This window comes from Budorcas taxicolor, chromosome 22 (genome assembly GCF_023091745.1).
Source record: "Budorcas taxicolor isolate Tak-1 chromosome 22, Takin1.1, whole genome shotgun sequence".
NCBI classification, from domain to species: Eukaryota; Metazoa; Chordata; class Mammalia; order Artiodactyla; family Bovidae; genus Budorcas; species Budorcas taxicolor.
Window position 1 is genome coordinate 21,266,012 of NC_068931.1, and position 23,577 is coordinate 21,289,588.

General features: G+C 43.6%; 1 protein-coding gene across 4 annotated transcripts in view; it reads right to left on the bottom strand.

Moving 5' to 3' along the window:
- FHOD3 (formin homology 2 domain containing 3) overlaps nucleotides 1-23,577 on the bottom strand; it is a 530,296-nt gene that overhangs the window by 278,576 nt on the left and 228,143 nt on the right. For all 4 annotated transcript variants that reach the window (XM_052660257.1, XM_052660258.1, XM_052660256.1 and 1 more), the window contains exons 4-5: nucleotides 15,068-15,135; nucleotides 8,145-8,250 (exon numbers count right to left, since the gene is read on the bottom strand). In XM_052660257.1, coding sequence (XP_052516217.1) covers nucleotides 8,145-8,250; nucleotides 15,068-15,135 — 174 coding nt within the window. The remainder of the gene's footprint in view (nucleotides 1-8,144; nucleotides 8,251-15,067; nucleotides 15,136-23,577) is intronic.

Here is a 23,577-nt window from a genome sequence, read left to right on the forward strand (position 1 = left end):
AGACACCAAAAGCAAGGGGTTTCAAAAACCACAGCAGGGAAGCAAATGAGAACAAACAAACAAAATGTGGAGGCCACATCCCACAGCTATGCGTGGCCGGCTTCTCCAGCCATGCCCAGCCCACATACCACAGCTGGTGAGCACCCAGAACTGATAGACCAAGTCTCCAGTAGGCATGAGGCTCATCTAAGTCCTCAAGGGGAGAGTTTCCACCGTGCAAAGACGAAAGAAGAGGAAGCTAACACTCCCTCAGGGAAGAAGTACCTCACTCATGAGCCAGTCTTAGCCAAGCAGTTGCCACAACTGAGGAATCCAGGCCCTAAGACACAGTGTTCCCCGATTGAAGCAAAACACCTCCAAGAAGGGCAAGACAGATCTTTCTCAGATGACACTCCCAAGCCAAGTTTACAAAATAAACAGGAAAAAGACCCAAGAGAATCCTCTCATCCTTTCATGTGGTCAATACCAGACCCAATTCAAAAATGAATAAACAAGAAAAGATAAATACAAAAACACCTGGGGAGATACGCAGAAAGCTCTGTAACAAATGAGAAGGAAATGGACATGGCACACAAGAGTTAGATGGAGAAAATATTCTTGCGAAGGATTTGTCCCAGGCCATGAAAGAGCATGTAGGCAATAGTTCTGAATTTTTAAATAAAGATATCAATTCTTCCTAAATTTATGGGCAAATTTCATACAATGACAACCAAAAACTACAAACTACTTTATAAAAATGACTATAAAACTGGTCTGTAGGAGTAAGTGTGCCCTAATCATCAGGAATGACACTTCTGCACAATGACGGGCTTCCCAGGTGGCGCTAGTGGTAAAGAACCCACGTGCCAACACAAGAGGCACAGTTTTGATCCCAGGGTTGGGAAGATTCCCCTGGAGGAGGGCATGGCAACCCGCTCCAATATTCTTCCCTAAAGAATCCCATGGACAGAGGAGCCTGGCGGGCTACAGTTCATAGGGTCGCAAAGAGTTGGACACGACTGAAGGGACTTAGTATGCACGCGTGCAATCACCAGGAATGACAAAAATTACAAAGAATGCTCACCTCCAGCCTGGGATAAATGAGAAGAAGTGGAGACCACGGAAGCGTAAATTCACACATCCACTCCGGAGGCAATTATCCAACCAAAAACAAGATGGAAATGTACATCCTCTGAACCCAACAACTCTATCCCCAGGACTTTCACCCTGGGTACTACCCAATAACTCCCAGAGACTCTTTTGCAAGGACAGGGTATCGGTCACTTGAGCTGCTGTGACAAATATCACAGGCTCTGGGCTTTGAGCAACAGATATTTATTTCTCACAGTCTGGAGATGAACATCCAAGCTCAGAGTGTCTGCAGAGTTGGTTTCTCTTGAGGCCTCTCTCCTTGACTCTCTTCTCCGTCTTCACATCATTTTCCCCCAACAGGTCTGTGACATAATCTCTTCTTCTTCTAAGGACAGAAGTCATATTGGATCAGGGCCCAATGATCTCATTTTAACTTAACCACCTGTCTTCACACACAGTCACATTCTGAGGTATTGAGGGGTATGACTTCAACATGAATTTGAGAGGTACATAATTCAGCCCATAACAGATGGTTACTGCATTAACAACATTACTACTGACAACAACTGTCATATCTACAATTCACGCCTTTATTTAGATCTTTCTATGAGCTCTTTAGGATTCCCTGGTGGCTCAGTGGTAAAGAATCCACCTGCCAGTGCAGGAGACACGAGTTCAATCCCTGGGTAGGGAACACCCCCTGGAGTAAGAAATGGTGACCCACTGCAGTATTCTTGCTTGGGAAATCCTATGGACAGAAGAGCCTGGCAGACTACAGTCCATGGGGATCCAAAAGAGTCAGATACAACTTAGCGACTAAACAACAACAACGAGCTCTTTAAGCTTCACACCATTCCTATAAAGAAGGTATTATCTCTTTAGGTGAGGGAGAAGCAATTTAAAGAAGTTAAAGAACAGTGCCAAGGACTAGGAGATGTCTGGAGAAGGAGATGGCAACCCACTCCAGTATTTTTGCCTGGAGAATTCCACGGACAGAGGAGCCTGATGGGCTACAGTCCATGGGGTCGCAAAGAGACACGACTGAGTGACTAAGCGCACTAGGAGATGTCACAAAGCCAGCCACCAAGGTCCACTGTTCCCTTCCTGGGGTTGTGGCTGACAACATATGGACAGGACACTTTGTTTTCGTAAAAGGCACGTACAACACAAGCATGTACATGGGTGGGGTAGAAAACGGTGTTGTTTTATGGGACTATGGGTGATTTTTTACATTTTTCCTTTTTATGCTGTTTGCTTTTCAGACAATTGTGTCTTCACAAACTACACAATAAAAACAATTAAAAACTCTATTTCTGTTTTTTTTTTTTTTTAACCTACGTATCAGTGTTTACCAGGTTTTCTTGTCAGCTGTGCCATCTCAGGCCCCCTTTATTCCACTGACCTTGATGCCCTGACACTCTCATCTCTGCAGGGTCAATTTGGCCCCTTGGGCTGCTAACTTGTGATGGCCAACATGACTTCCTACCGGGAACAGCCCCATCACACTGACTGAATAAGAGGAGAAACATCAAATGAAGGAGGATTCTGTCCATGACCCTGGTTTCAACTCCCCTCTCTGCAGGGGGCTGTGACAAACAGCTACCACGACACGTGCTGTTGGGTCATCCACGCAACTAGCCATGCGGCTGCCATGATTAATCCCTGACGTCCTGACTCAGTAAGAGGTAAGAAAGAGTAAGTCTCCTCCCAGATAGTTGGGTGCACCTCAGGACTACGGTAAGGGGCGGAGGAGAGTCAGGCCGGCTGGAGGGCAGAAAACCAGGCAGCAAAGGAATGGACTTTGGCTCAGGAAGTAAGCAGCTCCCGCCTTCCGTTCTCATCTCTCCCCCTGGTGCCAGTTTGGGCCCCTCTCTGCACCCCCTCATCTAGTTTGAACCCAACCTTCACTCTCCTCCTTGGCTTTGAAATGTCGAAAGATAAACATTTAAGTTTTCCTGGGATGGAGAATGTTGGTTTCATCATCATTTGGTTACCATTTGATCCTTTTGTACTACTGCCTGGTTCCTGGTGATACAGATCCCGACCAAAGCTATCTGACCACAAGTCCTGATCCTCATTAAGAGATCCCCTAATACACAAGGCATTTCCCCCCATTAGTTAAGTGGTATCTGGCAAGGCACTGAAATTCTCTGGTTCAGTTTTTCCAAAGACACCAGAAATCTGGATTTTTTTTTAAATGTCAAATCTCTCAATTTTTAGAGGTCAACAACCATTAAAACATTTAAAGAAATGTAGCTGATTCACTGTGTTGTACAGCAGAAACTAACACAACATTGTAAAGCAATTATACTTCAATTTCTTTCTTTTTTAATTTAGAAGCAAACACAGTATCTGCAGTTTTCTCCTAAAATGCAAAGCCTGAGCTAAAGGAGTTCTAAGATCTTAACCAGCTCTGATAAAGACTAGATATTTTAGTCATTAGAATTTAGAATTAGAATATTTTAGAATTAATGGGTATTTTGCTTTAGGCAAAATGATCAAATTTCTCCCCTTAAAACTAGCCTTTAAGAGGCAGCTTCTTTTGAGGGACAGCCAGAAAAGGAAGCTCGTCTTATTGATCCTACATATCTCTTTCCTCACCAAAGCAGATCACCTCTATGCGATTTCTAGATGTGTAAGTAAAGTTGCTTAGTTGTGTCCAACTCTTTGCGACCCCATGGACTGTAGCCTACCAGGCTTCTCTGTCCATGGGATTTTCCGGGCAAGAATACTGGAGTGAGTTGTCGTTTCCTTCTCCAGGGGATCTTCCTGACCCAGGGATTGAACCCAGATCTCCCACACTGCAGGCAGACACTTTACCCTCTGAGCCACCAGGAAAGAATATAATATACAAAGCGGGTCACAGGCAGCACCTCCAGGGAGCTTCTCCAGGACCTGGCTTGGTTTTATCAGCACATCCCAGGGCCTAACATGGCCTATTGTGAATGCTCAGCATGTTCATGGAAAGTTTAAGTTCCCATGAATGTAGCTCTCAAGGTCTTACTTCAATAATTGTGAGATTCAAAATTCCTTTAGTAGTAGATATATATTAAATACAGGCAATCTCTCTCTCTCTCTCTCTCTCTCTCTCTCTCTCACACACACACACACACACACACACACACGCACGCACGCACCCTAAAGATCACTAGGTATAACCATTCAAGAATAGTAAATCAGATAAATATTATTTCTGCATGTTGTGCCTTTAAGACCTCTTCCCAGCAGCTGGCTCACATTTATGGAGAGTACGAGGCTACACCGTAACTTAAAACCTGTCTCTACCTCTCAGCAGATATACCCTCAACACAGGGCAACAGATACTTGGGCCTTAAAAAAAAAAAAAAAGCTGACAGGACTGAGTGCAAAAACAAAGCTAAATTAAGACAGTCCTACACGCAGGTGTGAAAAGGACTGGGTTTTCCAAACGCTCCTGTTTCCTTTGGATCTGGGGGCCTTATACACAGTCACACAGACCAGGGCTCCTGAGGAAATTTCATGAAGGGTACGTTCCTCCACAGCACCGGGACAACTGGTCCACCTTATGGCTTGTGAGCATTTCCAAATGACGTCTGGGCTCAGTTTGGAGGCTCTGGTTAGAGGTCAGTCAGTCCCCTTCTCCAGCAGCTCAAGTCCACACCCCCAACCACCTACCGCTGACACTCCACACCCTGACACTTCTATCCTCGTGGCCCCTGAACCCCAGGGCCCACCGACACAATGCAAACCCTAATCCTGCTCACCCTGCCTTCTGTGGATACCACAGTAGAGGTGCCGGCCCTCGCCCTCTGCCGTGCTTCTCCCAAGGGGCCCAGGGCAGCATTTATTCTCCCCAGGGGACAGTGAATGACCAAACTGGAAACCTCTTCCCAGTTTTTCTCTCTTGATGTGCATCTGGCTTCACCATCCTTCACCCAAGGTAATTTGGCTAAAATGAGGTTGAACAAAGAGGCAATTCAAAGGCTGTCCTTGCTTGCAAATGTCTGGTGGCTGCTGGCAGTCGATCACAACCTAGAAAAGCCTATGTCTTCAAGGTCAGGAAGGGGTGACTCAACACGTGGGCCGAGGAAAATGATAGCTTCCTTGTATCAAAGCACAAAAGTCACAGCCTAAGAAATCTGTCCTTTACATTCCTCAGAAGCACACTTTCTTGACACGGGCTTCAGTCAGATACGTCCAGACACGCTAACATGTGCAACCAGTGCCCGGCTTACCCCAAGTTCTCTGAGATTCAGTGGAAGTGGGGCAGGTATGCAAAGGCCCCTCGGCTGCATGGAAAGCAGGACATCTTGTAGTAACCTGAATGGGAGGGGGCGCTCACTCATCTCCCAGGTAACAGATGGTGGCTGTCTGGCCTCTAATAAACAGACACTGCTGGAAAATCAAAATCAGAAGGCAAGATCTCGGTGGTGGCAATGGAGACATGGGGTCTCCTCACAGATTAGGCAGTGCTGTTATGTGAGGGTCCTACCTCAGTGGCATTTCCTGCAGGGACAGAAGTAGCAGGTGGTTGGCAGGGCTCTCCCCTGGCTGTGCCTGGGAGTTCTGATTCTCAAGCTTTGGGTGATGGCTTTTGGTGTCTTTCCAGTGCAGATGAGGATACTATAGATTAACAAGCCACCACAAGTGTACACTTAATGATAAGTGTACACTGGGTTGAGAGCCCAGCTGAAGTATTCCAGGTCAATACCATCTTTGATTACCTGCAAGTACCATGGACACAATTCACCATTTGGGACCTTGCACAGTCACTGAGCTTACACTGCCCCTGAATCATGATGCCCTCACTGAGAGACAGATGCCTCTCTATCTCCAACCAGACCACCACTGGACTGCTTTCTCAGCAGGGCTGAGTTTTTCCTTCCTCACTCCCTCTACGTGGCAGACATGAGCAACTGCAGACACAAAGCCAATCCCTTCTCTCTTGCTGCCTGGCTTCTCTTAGAGTCCAGGAAGCTAAGCACCCACAGTGCCAGCCTCTCTTGCAGCTATAGGTGGTCATGCAACCCAGTTCTAATCCATGGGAGGTCTGTGGGGAGAGTCCTGACAAGAATTTTACCTTCCTGATAAGAGGGGGCTGATCATAGCAGGCAGAGCCACCTTACTCCCTCCAGCCTTGGAGGCAGATGAACAAAGATGCTTATACTGATGATGGCTCTATAAAAATGCATATATACACTCCTAGTTAAGGGTCAGAAGCATAAACATGTAGATGGTTATTAGTTCTATAGAGGTATGTGGAGGTCTGTGTATTCATGCCAGCATCCTCTGGGGAAGACTTTCTTTTTAAGTGAAAATGATGTGTACTTTAAACGTAACAACAACAAAAAAAACACTGTCAATTTGGACCTAGTATTCAGAATTAGGCAATTTTAGGTATACTTCTTTCCATGTGGTTCAACTTATGAGCATCCACGGTATAAGAACCCTGGAAAATAACCCAGAGGAGATGCTTCTGATGTCTGTGCCATGCCCTCTTCCAGGTGCTGGGCCAGTGGAGATGGAAATACGAGGATGAGCATCAAGGCCTTTACACATCTTTTCAGACACAGAAGGACTGCTCCATTTGCAGGACAAAGTCTATGGTTAATTTGTCTATGCATACCATAAAAGCTTCCGTATAAATGATTTAATGACATTGAGACCTGAAATCATAAAATTCATCCTTAAAGCGTTTGTACCAACAGCTTGTAGTGAGACTCTTCCACACATCCAGGAAAAGATAGAAGGTGGACAGAAGGAGGTGCCTCACCAGCCTCACATGGAGCAGAGAAACTGAGGCTGAGGAATCCTCTCTCACACACAGACCTGGCATTTATCAAAATGAACAGAAATAATTAACACTGACATGACAATACATCCTTAACATTTTTTTTAATGGCAATATATCGTTTAAATTTTTTTTAATGAGCACTCAGTTTTCCCTTTTGCTTCTGCCCTTGTTGCAGTGGCTCTCCAGAAACAGAGAAAACGGGGAAGGATCCAGAGAGTTCCAGGTGCTGGGTCACAAGTCAGCACATAAGAAACCTGCTCAGGGTTAAAACACAACAGAAAACTGCAGGAGACTGCTTCACTGTGTGCATCTCATTCAACCCTAACCAAGGACATTTGCTATTAAATCACATTTTGTATATTTTGCATCCATCCAAGGAAAAGAAAAGAAGGTCTTTTTCTTCCTTATATGAACACAGAGTTGTGGAGTTACAGGCATAGGTACAGAATGGGGAACAGGACCCCAATCAGCCTTGATGTGCCCCAGTACCTGGATATGGCCCGTGGTCAACTTCACACTAGAAGAAGCGAATTTTTTAGGCAAGTGGTCAAACTCTTTGAGTCAGATTTTTCAGTTGCAAAATGGAGACAATACTGAACTACATTAAATTTTTTCTCTGCTAAGTTAATACTGTTGATAATAGCTATGTCACATGATCCAATCTAATAATGCCTGCCCTGCCTATTCACAGACTTTATGGAAGCAAAGAAAATTATTTACATGAAGGTACACAAAGATACTTTAACTCTGAAAAGAGCATTTACTTTATGAACTGGAAGAGTAATCAGTGCTTCAAACACCACAAATGCACCACTTTGTAAAAAAATGAGATTACAGAGGTAGTTTTCAGCATCCTTCTTTAAAATGCAGATTCTGGGCCCACCCCAGACCTGATGAGGAATGTATGCTTCTTACAGGTACTCCCAGTGATAACCCAAGTTGCAGAAAGTATTTTTCCCGGGTAATAATAGGCCTTGTTGGTTTTAGGGGGCTTTGTGCTGCAATGCAGGCCTTTTTTAAGACACATGGTATGCCCCTTTCCTCACTAAGTAAAAGAGAATATAAAGAACCTAGTGTGCAGAATGCTCTCTTTTCTCAATGATTATGAAGAGACTTCACGTAAAGTCAGTAAAATGAACTCGGTCTCTAAGTTATGAGAACTGATAAAAGCTGATTGAAGGAGTCATCTTTTGCTACAGGATGTCTTCATCACCTTACCTGGTAATCCAAGTCTTTTTAAAAAGCTCTCAGTATTGAAGTTCCTGGAGGGGCTGGGTGCCATCCACCCAGCGTAACTTACCCCTCAGAATGTAGTTCTGATAGTTCTGATCTGCCTCAGCTCCCACCTTGATCAAACACGTCAGACCTTCAGCCACTACAAATTCATGCACCAAATCCTTGTCATCCTGGCAGGAAACAGGGAAAGAAAAAAAGAGAGAGAGAGAAACTTCAAATACTGTCCCAGTCCATTGTCCATCCAGGATGTGCAGTGAAAACTACGTACAAGCCTCTGACTCCAGACTGACCTCTGAAGATTGTTTGGCTCTATTCAAATGAAGCATCTTAACTGTTGCCAGAGGAATTTTACAACCAGTCTTCACGTCGTTGTTTGCCAAAGACCAATTATTGCCTTCTGGGCAATCTAATAAAGATAAAGCAAATGAATCCCCTGACTGTCAGGAATATTTATAGTGATCTGTTTTTCATTCTTCAGAAATCACCAGGCTCCAGGCCCCTACAGGTCCCCAGGGACTGGCCACATGAAGCCTGCTGGGTTTCAACACAGGAAACACTGGCTTGCAGTACAGACCATCATGTGAAGGACTCAAAGCCACTTGTGTGTTTCAAAGGACAGTCCCTAAGGAAGGTTACGAGGGTCTTGCAAACAGCATCTGAGAAAGTAAAGGAGCAGTTTCTCCACCTCCCAAGTTGTGCTGCTCACAGGACAGCGAGGAGACAGAATACAGAATCAGCAGTGTGTCTGGAGCAGCCACACTGTTCTTCAAAAGAGCCACTGCGGTCAGCCTGCAGTCTAATCACAGAAGCAGGACCTGGAAGGAATCACTGGAGTCATCCAATAGGGTGGTTCTCAAAGACCAGAGCCACAGGCACCTGAGCATCAGCTGGAAACTGGTTAGAAATGCAAAGTACTCAGCTCCACCCTGACTTACTGAACAGGAAGCTCCACTGTGGGGCCCAGCAACCAGTGTTTAATAGGCTCTGCAGGGGTTACAGAGGTGCTCAGGGTCTTCTTCTCACCCCTGACTCCCTTACATTAGGATCATCAATGGACCTTTAAAAAGGAACAGGAAACAGCCCCCTCCCAGATGGGTTTAACCAGAATTTCTGAGGTGGGGTCCAGGCTCTGACATTAAATTCCCAAGGAAATCCATCCTAAAGGGCAACCAGTTCAAGAATCACTCATCTAATCCTGCCTTCCCTTCACAGATGAAGACTCAAGTGTGGCAAAACTTTGGCCAAGATGACCTAACTCTGGTCAGCCAGCCCCTTGCCTGGAGTACCAAGTTCGATAGAGCCCTATGAGACAAACTTTTCCACTACTGTTTTGGGAGATTTCCTTGATTAGACCCTGCCTTGTCTCAAATGCAGCTAGGATACATTCATCTTCAATTATAACAACAGAACAAAAATGAAAAACCTCAGTGATGTAAGTAGTAGAAAGTTTAATAGAATAATGAAAGGTTATTATTATAGGAATGGTCAGCAACCACGGTCTATCTTCAAATAAGAAAAAAATAATTTAGACACACTGGCATAATTTTCCTGTCTCCATGTTGAAAGCAGCCTCTCATTTTGATTTTATAGCATTTTCCAATTATATGGATGGAGGACTTGAGCAAAGGGGGGTGGGGGTGGGGGAGGAGGTGGCAGGCCAGGCAGATACTCCCTTTGAACCAAAAACACACTCTTAACATTCAGAGGGCACTGGGGGGAGGGGTGAACACTGCCATGCCCCGACGGTAATGAAAGACAGCTGTGTTAACTCAGACTTGAAGATAATCATGGCTTTGGAAGCAAGAAAAAATGGGACAATATCATGATTTTTGGAAAATCACTTTACACTCGTATGTATGAAGGAAATAAAAATAATTCTCCCTCCATCCATATTCTTTTCCACCAGCATATGTGAAAAACGAACATTTAGATGAGCTCATGTCTAGTCAGAAAGTTTTTCCAAGCATGTAACAAATGTTTATTACTTTAACTAAAACTAGATTCACACATGACTTCATGGTGAAAAAGTGAGAACAAGCTCTCAAGAAACCACTCAAGCTAATCACTAATATTAATATAGCAGAGAGCTGACTGTCTGGCAAAGGCTCTTGGAAAAAGACACTGGGCAGTGTTTATAAAAATAATCCAGAACCCTAACTAAAATTGATGCACATATGTAGATAAAGCACTTAGGAAATTAAAATATACTGATAATAAATGTAGAAAATGTCTTCCAAATTGGCAACATACAAGATTTTGAACACATACCTTAATTTATATGGGCATTAATAAATGAATGATTTTTGAAACACTGCTTTCTGACTCCAGTGAGATCATCATGTTAACACTAACTAATAAAAGATTATCCTTGAATTTCAGATTAATAGCCACACTTTAACCTGTGATTATTTTTTTTTGACACCTGTTAATCAAGGAATATTCAACTCAATCCAAATGACCAATGGCTGTGTTTTTACACCCTCTACACTGGAGTTCCAAAAGGAACCTCCACACATCAAGGAACCCCAAGAGATGATAGAGATGCAGACACATGGGTGTGGAAGAAGGTGATCTAAACTCCAGACAGCTTGCTGGCTGTGGAATCCACCCAAGACCCCTGTGGGACGAAGCTATTTGACGGACAGGTCTGTGGTCTTCCAAATAGGTCTGTGGTCTTCCAAAAGATTAAACTTCGGGGAGCAAACGTCTTCATCCTTGCCTACACAATGCCAATAAAGGCTGTTCAAAAATACGTGTCTGCTGAGTAAAAGGTGGAAGCAGTATCCTTGAGAATTCAGAGACACAACACTACAGAACAAGCATGGTGAGGGGGTATGAAACTAGATCGCCATGTGTTCAATTTATCTTTTAGCTTTTTCACCATGGAAAACTTGAAACATGCAAAAGAAGACAGAACAATTTAGGGAGCCAGGTGCCAATCAATTCACATGAATCCCGTTCCATCTATCACCCCACCCTGTCTGCTGCCGCATTCATTTGAAGTAAATTCCAGAGGTCACATCATTTAATCCATAAATATTCTAATACGTACCTCCAGAGTATAGGAACTCTTTTTAAAATTATGTAATCACCATAAACAAAATTATGTACTCACCATAAAAATGAATACTTTCTTAATATTATCAAATGTCCAGTTTCAACTGGACAATGACCAATTTCAACTGTCTCAAAATTACAGTTGTTGTTTTTTGACATTTCGTAGTAGGATTGAAATAAGATCCACATGTGGCAATCAGTTGATACAACTTTAAAATGTCTTTTAAATCATCTCTTTTATTCCCTTGAAATTGGTGTGTTGAAGAAGCTAGATCATTTGTCCTACAGAGTAGCCTGTATTCTGGGTTATGTTGATTACTTGTGGTGTGATTTAACGTGTGCTTCTGTCTTAGATCATTTGTAAATTGGTTACCTCGTAGAGAGTCAGGGTCAGACACACACAGGGTTGAATCTGTTGGTATGACTGCATCCTCAATGGCAGTGAGTTTCCATGAGGAGGTATGTAATAGCTGGTTGTATCTCATTTCCACTGTGTCAGCAGGTCTTGAAGCTCCATACCTAGATCCATTAATTCATTCAGGGTTGTAAAACTCTGATGTTCTAAGTGATACTCTAACTATATCACTTCTTCTTACTAAATAGCTAGAATATTTTTATAAGCATACCCTCCCTCAACTACTGTTTGATTATCCTAAAGCTCATATAGGAAAAAGTAAGATAAATGTGTAATTTTAGAATTTTACCCATTTTTCAAAATAAAGAGCTGGTTCGCCGCCATCTTTCTTCCATTGCTAACCAATTCATTGTTGTTCTTTAGTATTGTTACGAACTCATCAATGTAGATTAAGCCGATGTGCTTCAGTCCACTGTAATTATCATGCTTGTTGATGCTTATATTGTCCATCTTCAGCCAGCCAGTGGGAGACCCTTCAACATGCTCCCAAGTTCCTTTGCCAATAATCCTAGTCATATTTGATAGCTTCCTTGCTATCTGTATAATAATATGTTCCAAGTTTATTTTACCCATTTGCTAGGCCAGACTTGAAGTCAGCTATTTCTCCAAGGAACTCTGCTTCCTTTCAGTATTTTAAGACCACAATCTCTGTGCTGGTAGTGGTTTTTGCTAATGGGTTGATCATTGCTTCTAGTACTTTTCAATAAACTTAGTGCTAGAAATATACTTTTTTGCAAGTTTGTTAGGATAATAAACACCATGGGTTCATTTCAATACTTCTAATTAAATTCAGAAATCCACAGGTTTTTTTTTACCTTAATTGTTTTATCTTTCTATCAACTTTCTTCCACACACTAAGAACCCTAATCCTTAAGAACTCTAAGAATAACAAAATTAGAAAACACACAAACTGCAGTATCAGAATAGCAATACTAACACTACTACCAGCAAAATGATTATTATAAACAGTTGATCTGCATGTGTGCATGGTTCTTTTTCTTCTAAGAGTATATTCCACCCAAAATACACAAACTGCAATGTTTCAAAGTTACTTGGAAGAGCTCTTCTCTGTGTTGTTCTGCCACCAACTGGATACTCAGTGAGGTGAACAATGGAAAAGCTGAACAATGGAAACAGCAGGCAGGCTGAAAGGCTATAAGAGTGAGGGTGTGGAGTGTGATGCCTGTGGACTTCCAGATGTAAGAGTCCAGCCCAACCGCTGTCAGGAACTTGAGTTCGAGAGAAGGACATAACAGAAGGTAAAGAAGTTCTGTTTTGTTCAGTTGATAGGAATTTGCTGTACGTCCCAGGGAACTCAACCCAGGGCTCTGTAACAACCTAGAGGGGTGGGAAGGGGTGGGAGATAGGAGGGAAGTTAAAGAGGGAGGGGACACATGTATACCTATCGCTGAGTCATGTTGATGTACGGCAGAGGCCAAAACAAAATTGTGAAGCAACTTTCCTTCGATTAAAAATAAATAAGTTTAGGGGGGCAGGGGAAAGCTTATTGAAATTGAACAAAAAAAGAGGCAGGGAGACACTGATGAATACATGAGAAGTGAAACTTGGAGACAAGTAATTAGCGAAGCATTTACTCAGTTAAAAGAGAGGAAAGGCTGAAGACAGACACCCTTGAGAAGCATATTCCAATTGCCTGGTCTGTTCATCTATTATTGTTCATCAGTAGCATCAGCCACTGCATGAGGCCCTAAAGAGCCAGAGATGGACTCCAGGGAGCTCATAGGTGACTGGACTCAGACAAGCGAGCTAGAGTATCTCTAGTGCTATTCCAGAGGTAAGCACAGGAATAGAGGTATTTGGAGAGCCCTTGACTGCAGTGAGGGTTCATCTAGAGAATCCCTGGCAGGAGGAGACATGGGGTGGGAAACTGTGAGACACAGGGGGTGGATGTGGGGAGGAACCATCCTGGGATAGAAGCAATAGGTCCAGGGTGAAGGTACAGAAGGGAAAGGGCATGGCTTGTTCCCAGAACACAATCACAGTGAGATGTCACTGAGGCGAAGGACAGGGAAGTGGGCTGCAGAGGCCAGGGCCAGAGGGCCTCAACGTTGTACTGAGAGATTCAGACGCAACCCAGAAGGCTACACGGAACCAGCATGAGAAGGACTTCGTGAGCCCCCTCTGGTGGAAGCTGGAGGATGCACTGAGTCGTGGAGGACCGAACAGTGTCCACAATAGCTGTTACAATTCTCCCAGAAGAAAAGGCCTGAACCAAGGCTGACCCCAAATCTCAAGGCACTTCTGAGATGTGCAATCTAAAGGGACAACGGTGACTCGGGGTCACACCTATAGTGTAGGAAGATGAGAAATGAAGACTCATCTCCAAAAACACTGTCACTGAGAAGGGCTCTGCTCTGGGAAAAAGATGAGGGTGTGAACGGTTGAGCAGGTTTTAAAATGGGACAAGAATGTGCAGGGAGGATGGCCTGTTGGCCTGCCTTTCTGCCAATCTCCCTGAGACAGGAAACATCCATGAAGGAGACGGACACTCAGGCTGGAGCTATCACTGACAGAACATTGTTTAAGGATGTGAAGGAGATGGGAACTAAAGAGAAATGGACTGACTACACCCTAGAGTCTAATATCATGCGAGTAAGAACGATGAACCTACACAGACACGAGCTCAATGCAAACGCCATCTTCTCCACAAAGCTCATCCGGCCTTTCCTGACCCTGCCCTGGCACAGTGGCCTCACTCTCTGCCCCTGGCTCTCTGTCTCTCTCCCCTGAACTCTCCTGTGGGTGACAGCTTGGAGTTTGCCTGCACCCCAGTCCCAGACCTCTTCACTAAGTTCGTGACTTGCCCCGGGGAGAAGCAGAGGGAAAGTTTGGGGCAAAGGATAAGATGGAACCTAACAGAGATGCCGGCACATGCACACAAGGGGGCGTGTCCCTAGCAGCATGGTTTATAACAGCAGAGCCCTGGAGAAGAACGCAACTGTCCACCAACAGACGATGAACGAGACAAACTGTGCTTCCTTCTCAGAGCTACCTGGGTCATGCCCACACTGACCTCGTTCTAAGTAAACTGCCTCAGGACACATGCTGCATGAAATCATGCATATACAATGGACACAAAAGAATTTCACTTATTGTGGGCGAATATGCACCGCTAGTATAGAAATGTGCATTTGCACGGCAAACACTATATCTGACATTCAGTAGAGAAAACACCCCAAGAGGGTGGCCAGTATCAAGCAGAAGACTTCAACTACATCTGTGGTAGGTATTTTTTTTAAAATCTGAAGTAAACATGGAAAAATATTATGATTCTGATGATGTTTTCTTTACTTCCTATTGTTTGAAATATTTGATATGGTAAAAATACTCTTAACAGATATTTTGACCGAAATTTACTTGTACTCTAAAGCATTTCTCTTTTTGTAATAAGTAAAAGGCGTAAACTGGTCTGCATCTAATCCCACAGCAATGCAAAAACAGAACCTGACAGTATTCTTTGTTTTTTTTTGTTTGTTTGCTTGTTTTGTTTTTACCTGAAATATCTGCTTCAGGGAGAAGAGGGCCCTTCTTAAATCTCGTCCAGTGGAGTTGTATAGTTTTTCTGAAATAAAGAACACACCATATAAAATTCATTAAGCTGACTCAACAGATGGTAAAAACAGAGACAGGGTGTGAGCAATTACAGAACTTCTGCTGGAAAGGTGAGTAAAACAAATTCATTTCATTCAGGATGCAGCCCCACCTCTAATGGTGCAAAGAACAGTCCAGGCGTTACAGGAGGCAGGAAGAGGGGATTCTGAGTGTGGGGAAGTGCCCTGATCTGCACCCTCAGCCCTCACCTCCCTCTCTCCAGAGCTCGATTTCCAGCTGTTTACAGACATAGTGATTCAGCTGGTAAAGAATCTGCGTGCCAATGCAGGAGACCCAGGTTCGATTTCTGGGTTGGGAAGATCCCCTAGAAAAAGAAATGGCAAGCCACTCCAGTATTTTTGCCTGGAAAAATCCCATGGACAGAGGAGCCTGGCAGGCTACAGTTCGTGAGGTCCTAAGAGTCAGACACGAATTAGCAACTAAACTACCACCACAGACTTGATACTTGATAGCCAACTCTATCAGGAAAATTAACACAGTCAAAATGGAACTCATCCTTCTGTTTCCTCGTCTCACAGACCTGCATCACCATCCTCTCTACAGCCCGGCTCAGGAAGCTTCAAACTGCTTCCTCTTCCATGGAATCTGATGCTCACCTCAAGAGAACCAAGAGCAGCATGATGTCTCTATGGACTCACTGGTCCCCACCTGCTGCCAACCCTTCCAGCAGGGACCTAGCCTTAGCTCTGCCTGTACCTGGACTCTCCCTCAAATGAGACACGTTCAAGGATGAGTCCTGGGCTGGAGCAAGGCAGATGCAGGAGCCCCTGTCAGTATTCTGGGGCTCGATGCTCAGGTTGAATTCTATAACCAGTGACATGTAACATGTACTAGTTGGGCCAGGCCTCATGCATGAGGAGGGGAGCCTGACCCAAGACCCACCCTCCAGCAGTTACAGTGAGCAGAAGTGGCAGATGGGTATGCCCCAAGTCTTCACTGGTCAGTGGGGCGGTGCCAGAATGTGCTGAAGGCATGGAGAATGCAGGGAACAGCCACTTCTACCGGTGCATGCAGACTCCCAGAAGCGTGGATTCCGCTCAGCTTCCTAGGTGGCTCAGGTGCCTGGGGTTGGGTTCCTAACACTGTGTGTCAGAGCGCCCCAATATAAACCATCCAGTGCACATTTACTGAGCACCTGCCAGGCGCTGTTCTAGGCACTGAGGCTACAGTAGTGAAGAATGAATTCAGAGCAAAGACTAAGCAATCCAAGGGCCTGCATTTCAACCTGGTATGTGATTTGGGCGAAGTATACTACCTCTCTAAGCCTTGGATTCCTTATCCAAAGAGGGGAACAGATAATAGTAGATCTAGTGGAAGATGGTTGTGTGTGTTAAATCCAGCACTGAAACGATGCAGTGGAATGCAAAATTACTTAAAATACTTAGAATTATAGATTTCAAAGTAATGTCACCTGCATGGTAGGCAATCTTGGGCTTCAACACCGGCCTATGGGGAGAGGTGGTTCTCCTCATGTGTGAGTGGAAGGGGATGAAATGCACAGATCTAAATGACTAAGCAGAAGTCTGGTTGTGAGAAGGACATGCCCCTTTGCACTGTGGCTCTAGAAGTGCCCAGTCTGAGGTGATAGAAGGTTCCCATCTGAGAGAGACTTAAAATGATGGAGCATGGGCCTGGCTCAGCCTCTGAATGGCAATAGCTTCCTCAAAGGGCTTCTTATGGACACCCTGCCCACTTCCCCTCTTCTCACCCATCCTCCAGACCAAGGCCAGAAGGACAAGGTGAAAACCAACACCTGAAAACATCCCTGCCCCCATTCAAACCCTTCAGTGGCTGCCCACGGCACTGAGTAACAAACTCCAAATCCTTTCTGTGGCCTGCCAATCCCTTGGTCACACAGCCCAGCCGCCCCCACCCCCCACCACATACCAACTCATCGTGCAGCAGACACCTGTTCTCTCAGCTCCTGGGGCAGGCCAGTCTCCTCCAGACTCACAACCTACACACACAGCTTAAGGGGCAGAGGCAGGATCCTGTAGGGTCTGACCCCAAGGCCTCCTAGTGTTTGCCCATTATGCAGTCCCCCACCTGTAAATACAATATGCAATCCCCAGTCGCTTGATAATTATGCAGTGCTTCGACTGAGAATCACTCCTTGTCTTCCTGAACACAAGGAGCCAGGAAGACTCCAAAGGAATCAACCAGCCCCAAAGTAGACAGCTGATTCATCACAGACCCTAAAAAATGAGGCCCAATGACTCACAAGTTGACCTCTAAAGTATTAATATACGTGTGGCCTCAAAAGACATGAGTAAGAAATAGAGATGGTGCGCGTAGAAGGATGTGCGCTCATCTTCTCCTGCGAAAACTCCAAAATTACAACTTGCTGCTGAACAACTGTCAATGGGAGAATGTTGGATCTTACCAAAAAAAGATACCCCACGCTCAAGGGCGAAGGAGAAACCCCAGCAAGAAGGTAGGAGGGGTGAAATCGCATTCAGAATCAAACCCCATAATCGCCAGAGACACTCAGAGGAGAGGGCTCAATCAAACCTAGCACACACAAGCACCCAGAGACCCCACAGAGACCGAGCCAGAATTGTGTTGGAGTGTCTCCTCAGGGTCACAGTGGCCTGCCACAGGGGCAAGGACGCTGGGTGCAGTAGACTTGGGTATCACACGAGCCCTCTTGGAGGAGGTCCCATTAACCCCACTATAGAGCCGCCAGAACTAACACAGGGCTGGGGGAAACAGACTCCTGGAGGGCACACACGCACAAAAACACCTTGTAGGCACCAGAACCCAGGAGAAAGGAGCAGTGATCCCACAGACTGACCCAGACTTCCTGTGAGTGTCCAGGAGTCTCTGGTGGAGGCGTGGGTCGGTGGTGGCTTGCTGCCAAGTCACAGACACTGACTGCAGCACTGCGTGCACCTGACCTTCTGAAGGAGGTCACCATCATCTTCAGCACTTCCACCATAGTTTGGTCTCAGGCCAGACAACAGAGGGGAACACAGCCCCGCCCATCAACAGAAAATTGGATTAAAGACTTACTGAGCATGGCCCCACCCATCAGAACAAGATCCAGTGTCCCCCTCAGTCAGTCTCTCCCATCAGGAAGCTTCCATAAGCCTCCTACCCTTCTCCTTCAGAGGGCAGACAGAATGAAAACCACAATCACAGTACACTAAACAAACTGATCACATGGACCACAGCCTTGTGTAACTTAATGAAACGATGAGCTATGCCATGTAAGGCCACCCAAGACGGACGGGCCATGGTGGAAAGTTCTGACAAAACGTGGTCCACTGGAGAAGTGAATGGCAAACCATTTCAGTATTCTTGCCTTGAAATCCCCATGAACAGTATGAAAAGACAAAAAGACAGGATACTGAAAGATGAACTCCCCAGGAGGGCAGGTGCCCAATATGCTACTGGAGATCAGTGGAGAACTAACTCCAGAAAGAATGAAGAGATGGAGTCAAAGCAAAAACATCACCTAGTTGTGGATGTGACTGGTGATGGAAGTAAAGTCCAATGCTATGAAAAGCAATATTGCATAGGAACCTGGAATGTTAGGTCCATGAATCAAGGTAAATTGGAAGTGATCAAACAGGAGATGGCAAGGGTGAACATCAACATTTCAGGAATCAGTGAACTAAAATGGACTGGAATGGGTGAATTTAACTCAGATGACCATTTTATCTACTACTGTGGGCAAGAATCCCTTAGAAGAAATGGAGTAGCCCTCATAGTCAACAAAAGAGTTGGAAATGCAGTTCTTGGATGTAATCTCAAAAATGACAGAATGATCTCTGTTCATTTCCAAGGCAAACGATTCAATATCATGGTAATCCAAGTCTATGCCCCAACCAATAATGCTGAAGAAGCTGAAGTTGAATGGTTCTATGAAGACCTACAAGACCTTCTACAACTAACACCCCAAAAAGGTGTCCTTTTCATTATAGGGGACTGGGATGCAAAAGTAGGAAGTCAAGAGACACCTGGAGTAACAGGCAAATTTGGCCTTGGAGTACAAAACGAAGCAGGTCAAAGGCTAACAGAGCTTTGCCAAGAGAATGCACTGGTCATAGCAAACACCCTCTTCCAACAACACAAGAGAAGACTCTACACATGGACATCACCAGATGGTCAACACCAAAATCAGACTGATTATATTCTTTGCAGCCAAGGATGGAGAAGCTCTATACAGTCAGCAAAAACAAGACTGGGAGCTGTGGCTCAGATCATGAACTCCTTATTGCCAAATCCAGACTTAAATTGAAGAAAGTAGGGAAAACCAGTAGACCACTCAGGTATGACTCAAATCAAATCCCTTACCATTATACAGTGGAAGTGACAAATAGATTCAAGGGATTAGATCTGATAGACAGAATGCCTGAAGAACTATGGACAGAGGTTCATGACACTGTACAGGAGGCACTGATCGAGACCATCCCCAAGAAAAAGAGATGCAAAAAGGCAAAATGGTTGTCTGAGGAGGCCATACAAATAGCTGAGAAAGAAGAGAAGTGAAAGGCAAAGGAGAAAAGAAAAATATACCAATTTGAATGCAGAGTTCCAAAGAATAGCATGGAGACATAAAAAAGCCTTCCTCAGTGATCAATGCAAAGAAATAGAGGAAAACAATAGAAGGGGAAAGACTAGAGATTTCTTTAAAAAAAAAAAAAAACAGAGATACCAAAATGACATTTCATGCAAAGATGGGCACAATAAAGGACAGAAATGGTATGGACCTAACAGAAGCAGAAGATATTAAGAAGAGGTGTCAAGAATACACAGAAGAACAGTACAAAAAAGATCTTCATGACCCAGACAACCATTATGGTGTGATCACTCACCTAAAGCCAGACATCCTGGAATGCAAAATCAAGTGGTCCTTTAGGGAGCATCACTACGAAGAAAGCTAGTGGAGATGATGGAATTCCAGTTGAGCTATTTCAAATCCTAAAAGATGATGCTGTAAAATTGCTGCACTCAATATGCCGGCAAATTTGGAATACTCAGCAGTGGCCACAGGACTGGGAAAGGTCAGTTTTCATTCCAATCCCAAAGAAAGGCAATGCCAAAGAATGCTCAAACTACCACATGATTGTACTCATCTCACACGCTAGCAAACTAAAGCTCAAAATTCTCCAACCCAGGCTTCAACAGTACGTGAACCATGAACTTCCAGATGTTCAAGCTGGATTTAGAAAAGGCAGAGGATCCAGAGATCAAATTGCCAATATCCGCTGGATCATCAAAAAAGCAAAAGAGTTCCAGAAAACCATCTACTTCTGATTTATTGACTATGCCAAAGCTTTTGACTGTGTGGATCACAACAAATTGTGGAAAATTCTTAGAGATGGGAATACCAGATCACCTGACCTGCCTCCTGAGAAATCTCTATGCTGGTCAAGACGCAACAGTTAGAACCGGACATGGAACAACAGACTAGTTCCAAATAGGAAAAGGGGTATGTCAAGACTGTATATTTTCATCCTGTTTATTTAACTTCTATGCAGAGTACATCATGGGAAATGTGGAGCTGAATGAAGCATAAGCTGGAATCTAGATTGCTGGGACAAATATCAATTAACCTCAGATATGCAGATGATATCACCCTTATGGCAGAAAGCAAAGAACAAAAGAGCCTCTTGATGAAAGTGAAAGAGGAGAATGAAGAAGTTGGCTTAAAACTCAACATTCAGAAAACTAAGATCATGGCATCTAGTCCCATCACTTCATGGCAAATAGATGGGGAAAATGGATACAGTGACAGACTTTATTCTTGGGAGCTCCAAAATCACTGCCAATGGTGACTGTAGCCATGAAATTAAAGACGCTTGCTCCTTGAAAGAAAAGCTATGACCAACCTAGACAGCATATTAAAAAGCAAAGATATCACTTTGCCAACAAAGGTCTGTCTAGTCAAAGCTATGGTTTTTCCAGTAGTCATGTATGGATGTGAGAGTGGGACTATAAAGAAAGCTGAGTACCAAAGAATTGATGCTTTTGAAATGTAGTATTGGAACAGACTCTTGTGAGTCCCCTGGACTGCAAGATCAAACCAGTCAATCCTAAAGGAAATCAGTCATGAATATTGATTGGAAGGACTGATGCTGAAGCTGAAACTCCAATACTTTGGCCACCTGATGCGAAGAACTGACTCATTTGAAAAGACCCTGATGCTGGGAAAGATTGAAGGCAGGAGGAGAGGGATGACAGAGGATAAGTTGGTTGGATAGCATCACCAACTCGACGGAGATGAGTTTGAGTAAGCTCCAGGAGTTGGTGGTGGACCAGGAAGCCTGGCATGCTACACTCCAAGGGGTCACAAAGAGTTGGGCATGACTGACCAACTGAACTGAAGTGAATAGAGTGAACTGCATCCCCTTTGTAGTAGAAGCCAGGTCCCTGGGAGATCACTCTTCCTCCACTTTCTACAGCCAACATATCAGAACCTGAAACCTCAGAGGGACAGACTTTGTTTTTAGCCAATACCACTTCTAATAAGTATAAAGTTCTCAAATGCAAGCAAGGGCAGATTTTCTTTTGTCCAGGAAGGGCATCAGTAGAGGAGAGATTCAATTCCAGGTACCTCTTTACAACATAATAAGGCTTGCATTAGACTTTCTTGCTCATGTAACACCAAACGACAGGCAGAAACATGTCTTCCAGAGATTAACAATATCCCAGTTAGAGTCTCCTTTAGTTACCAGTGATCTATCATGGCTTCCAACTCATGTGAATGAAGATTATGGTTTGCTGCGTTTTGGCTGCTAAGGTTTTAGCACTTGGTGCTATAATCAAAATAATCAGTAAAATGAAGATTAAGTAGTTTTTTGAACTATAGTTGATTTACAATGTTATGTTACCTTCTGGTGTATAGAAAAGTGATTCTGTTTTAATATTTTTTGTTCATATTCTTTTCCATTATGTTTTATTACAGGATATTAAATATGGTTCCCTGTGCTATACAACAGAACCTCGTTGTTTATCCATTCTATATGTAACACTTTGCATCTGCTAGTCCCTAACTCCCAATCCAAACTTCCCATGCCATCCCTCTCCCTTAGCAACCACAAGCCTGTTCTCTGTGTCTGTGAATCTGTTTCATAGATAAGTTCATATTGTATTTTAGACTCCACATATAAGTGATATCATATGGTATGTGTCTTTCTCTTTCTGACTTACTTTGCTTAGTATGATAATCTCTAGGTCCACCCATGTTAGTGCAAATGGCATTATTTCATTGTTTTTTTATGGCTGAGTAATATTTCACTGGATATATGTACCCCATCTTTATTCATCTGTCGATGCCTCTTTCCATGTCTTGGCTACTATAAGTGGTCTTGCTATAAACATAAAGGGTGCGTGTATCTTTTTGAATTGTAGTTTTGTCCAGATATATGCCCAGGAGTAGGATTCCTGGATCTGGCAACTATTTTTAGTTTTTTGAGGAAACTCCATACTGTTCTCCATAGTGGCTGCACCAATTTACATTCCCACCAACAGAGTAGGAGGGTTCAAATAGGGATTAAGTATTAATAGCTTAAAAAAAAATTCAGTTGAGAATTACAACGTTTTGTTGAGGATTTTTACATTGATATTCATGAGGAACATTAATCTACAGTTTTCATTTCTTGTGATGATGTTGACATTGAGGTGATGCCAACCTCATGAGCTGGGAGTGTTCTCTCAAGAATAAGTTTGTGCAGACTTGGTATTACTGATTCTTTAAATGTTTGGCAGAATTCTCCAATGAAGCTACCTGCACCTGGAGTTCCCTTAAATAAAAGGGTTTAAGCTATGGATTATTCAATATCATTCAAGAACAAAAGCTGTTCTCATGATACTCCCTTATCCTTTCACTGACTACTGCAGCTTCTCTATTATCCCTGATATGGGTGATCTGTCTTTTCTCTTTCATGCTTGGTCAGTCAGGCTATAAGGGTATAGATTTTATTGATCTTTTCAAAGAATCAGCTTTTAATTTCATTCCATTTTTCATTGCTTTTCTGATTTCTATTTTATTGATTACTTTTCGCTTATTTGCTCTTTTGCTCTAGTTTTTTATGGTGAAAACTTCAATGATTTGAGGACTTTCTTATTGAATGTAAGTATTTAATGCTTTAAATCTCTCTCTAAGCACCACTTCAGCAGCATTCTGAAAATTTACATATATTGTTTTTCTTTTCTTTCCATTCAAAATTGAATGGTTGTGAACATTTCATTCATTTCAAAAGGGAATAACTTAAACCTGTGGAGTTTTTTGTTGTTGATGTTAATCTCTGGTTTATTTAGGAGCTATGCTACTGCTTAGCTTCCATCCATATGAGGATTTTCCAGATATCTTTCTGTTACCAATTTCTAGTTTAATTTCTTTATGGTGAAAACATATGCTTTGTTATGATATCAAATATTTATA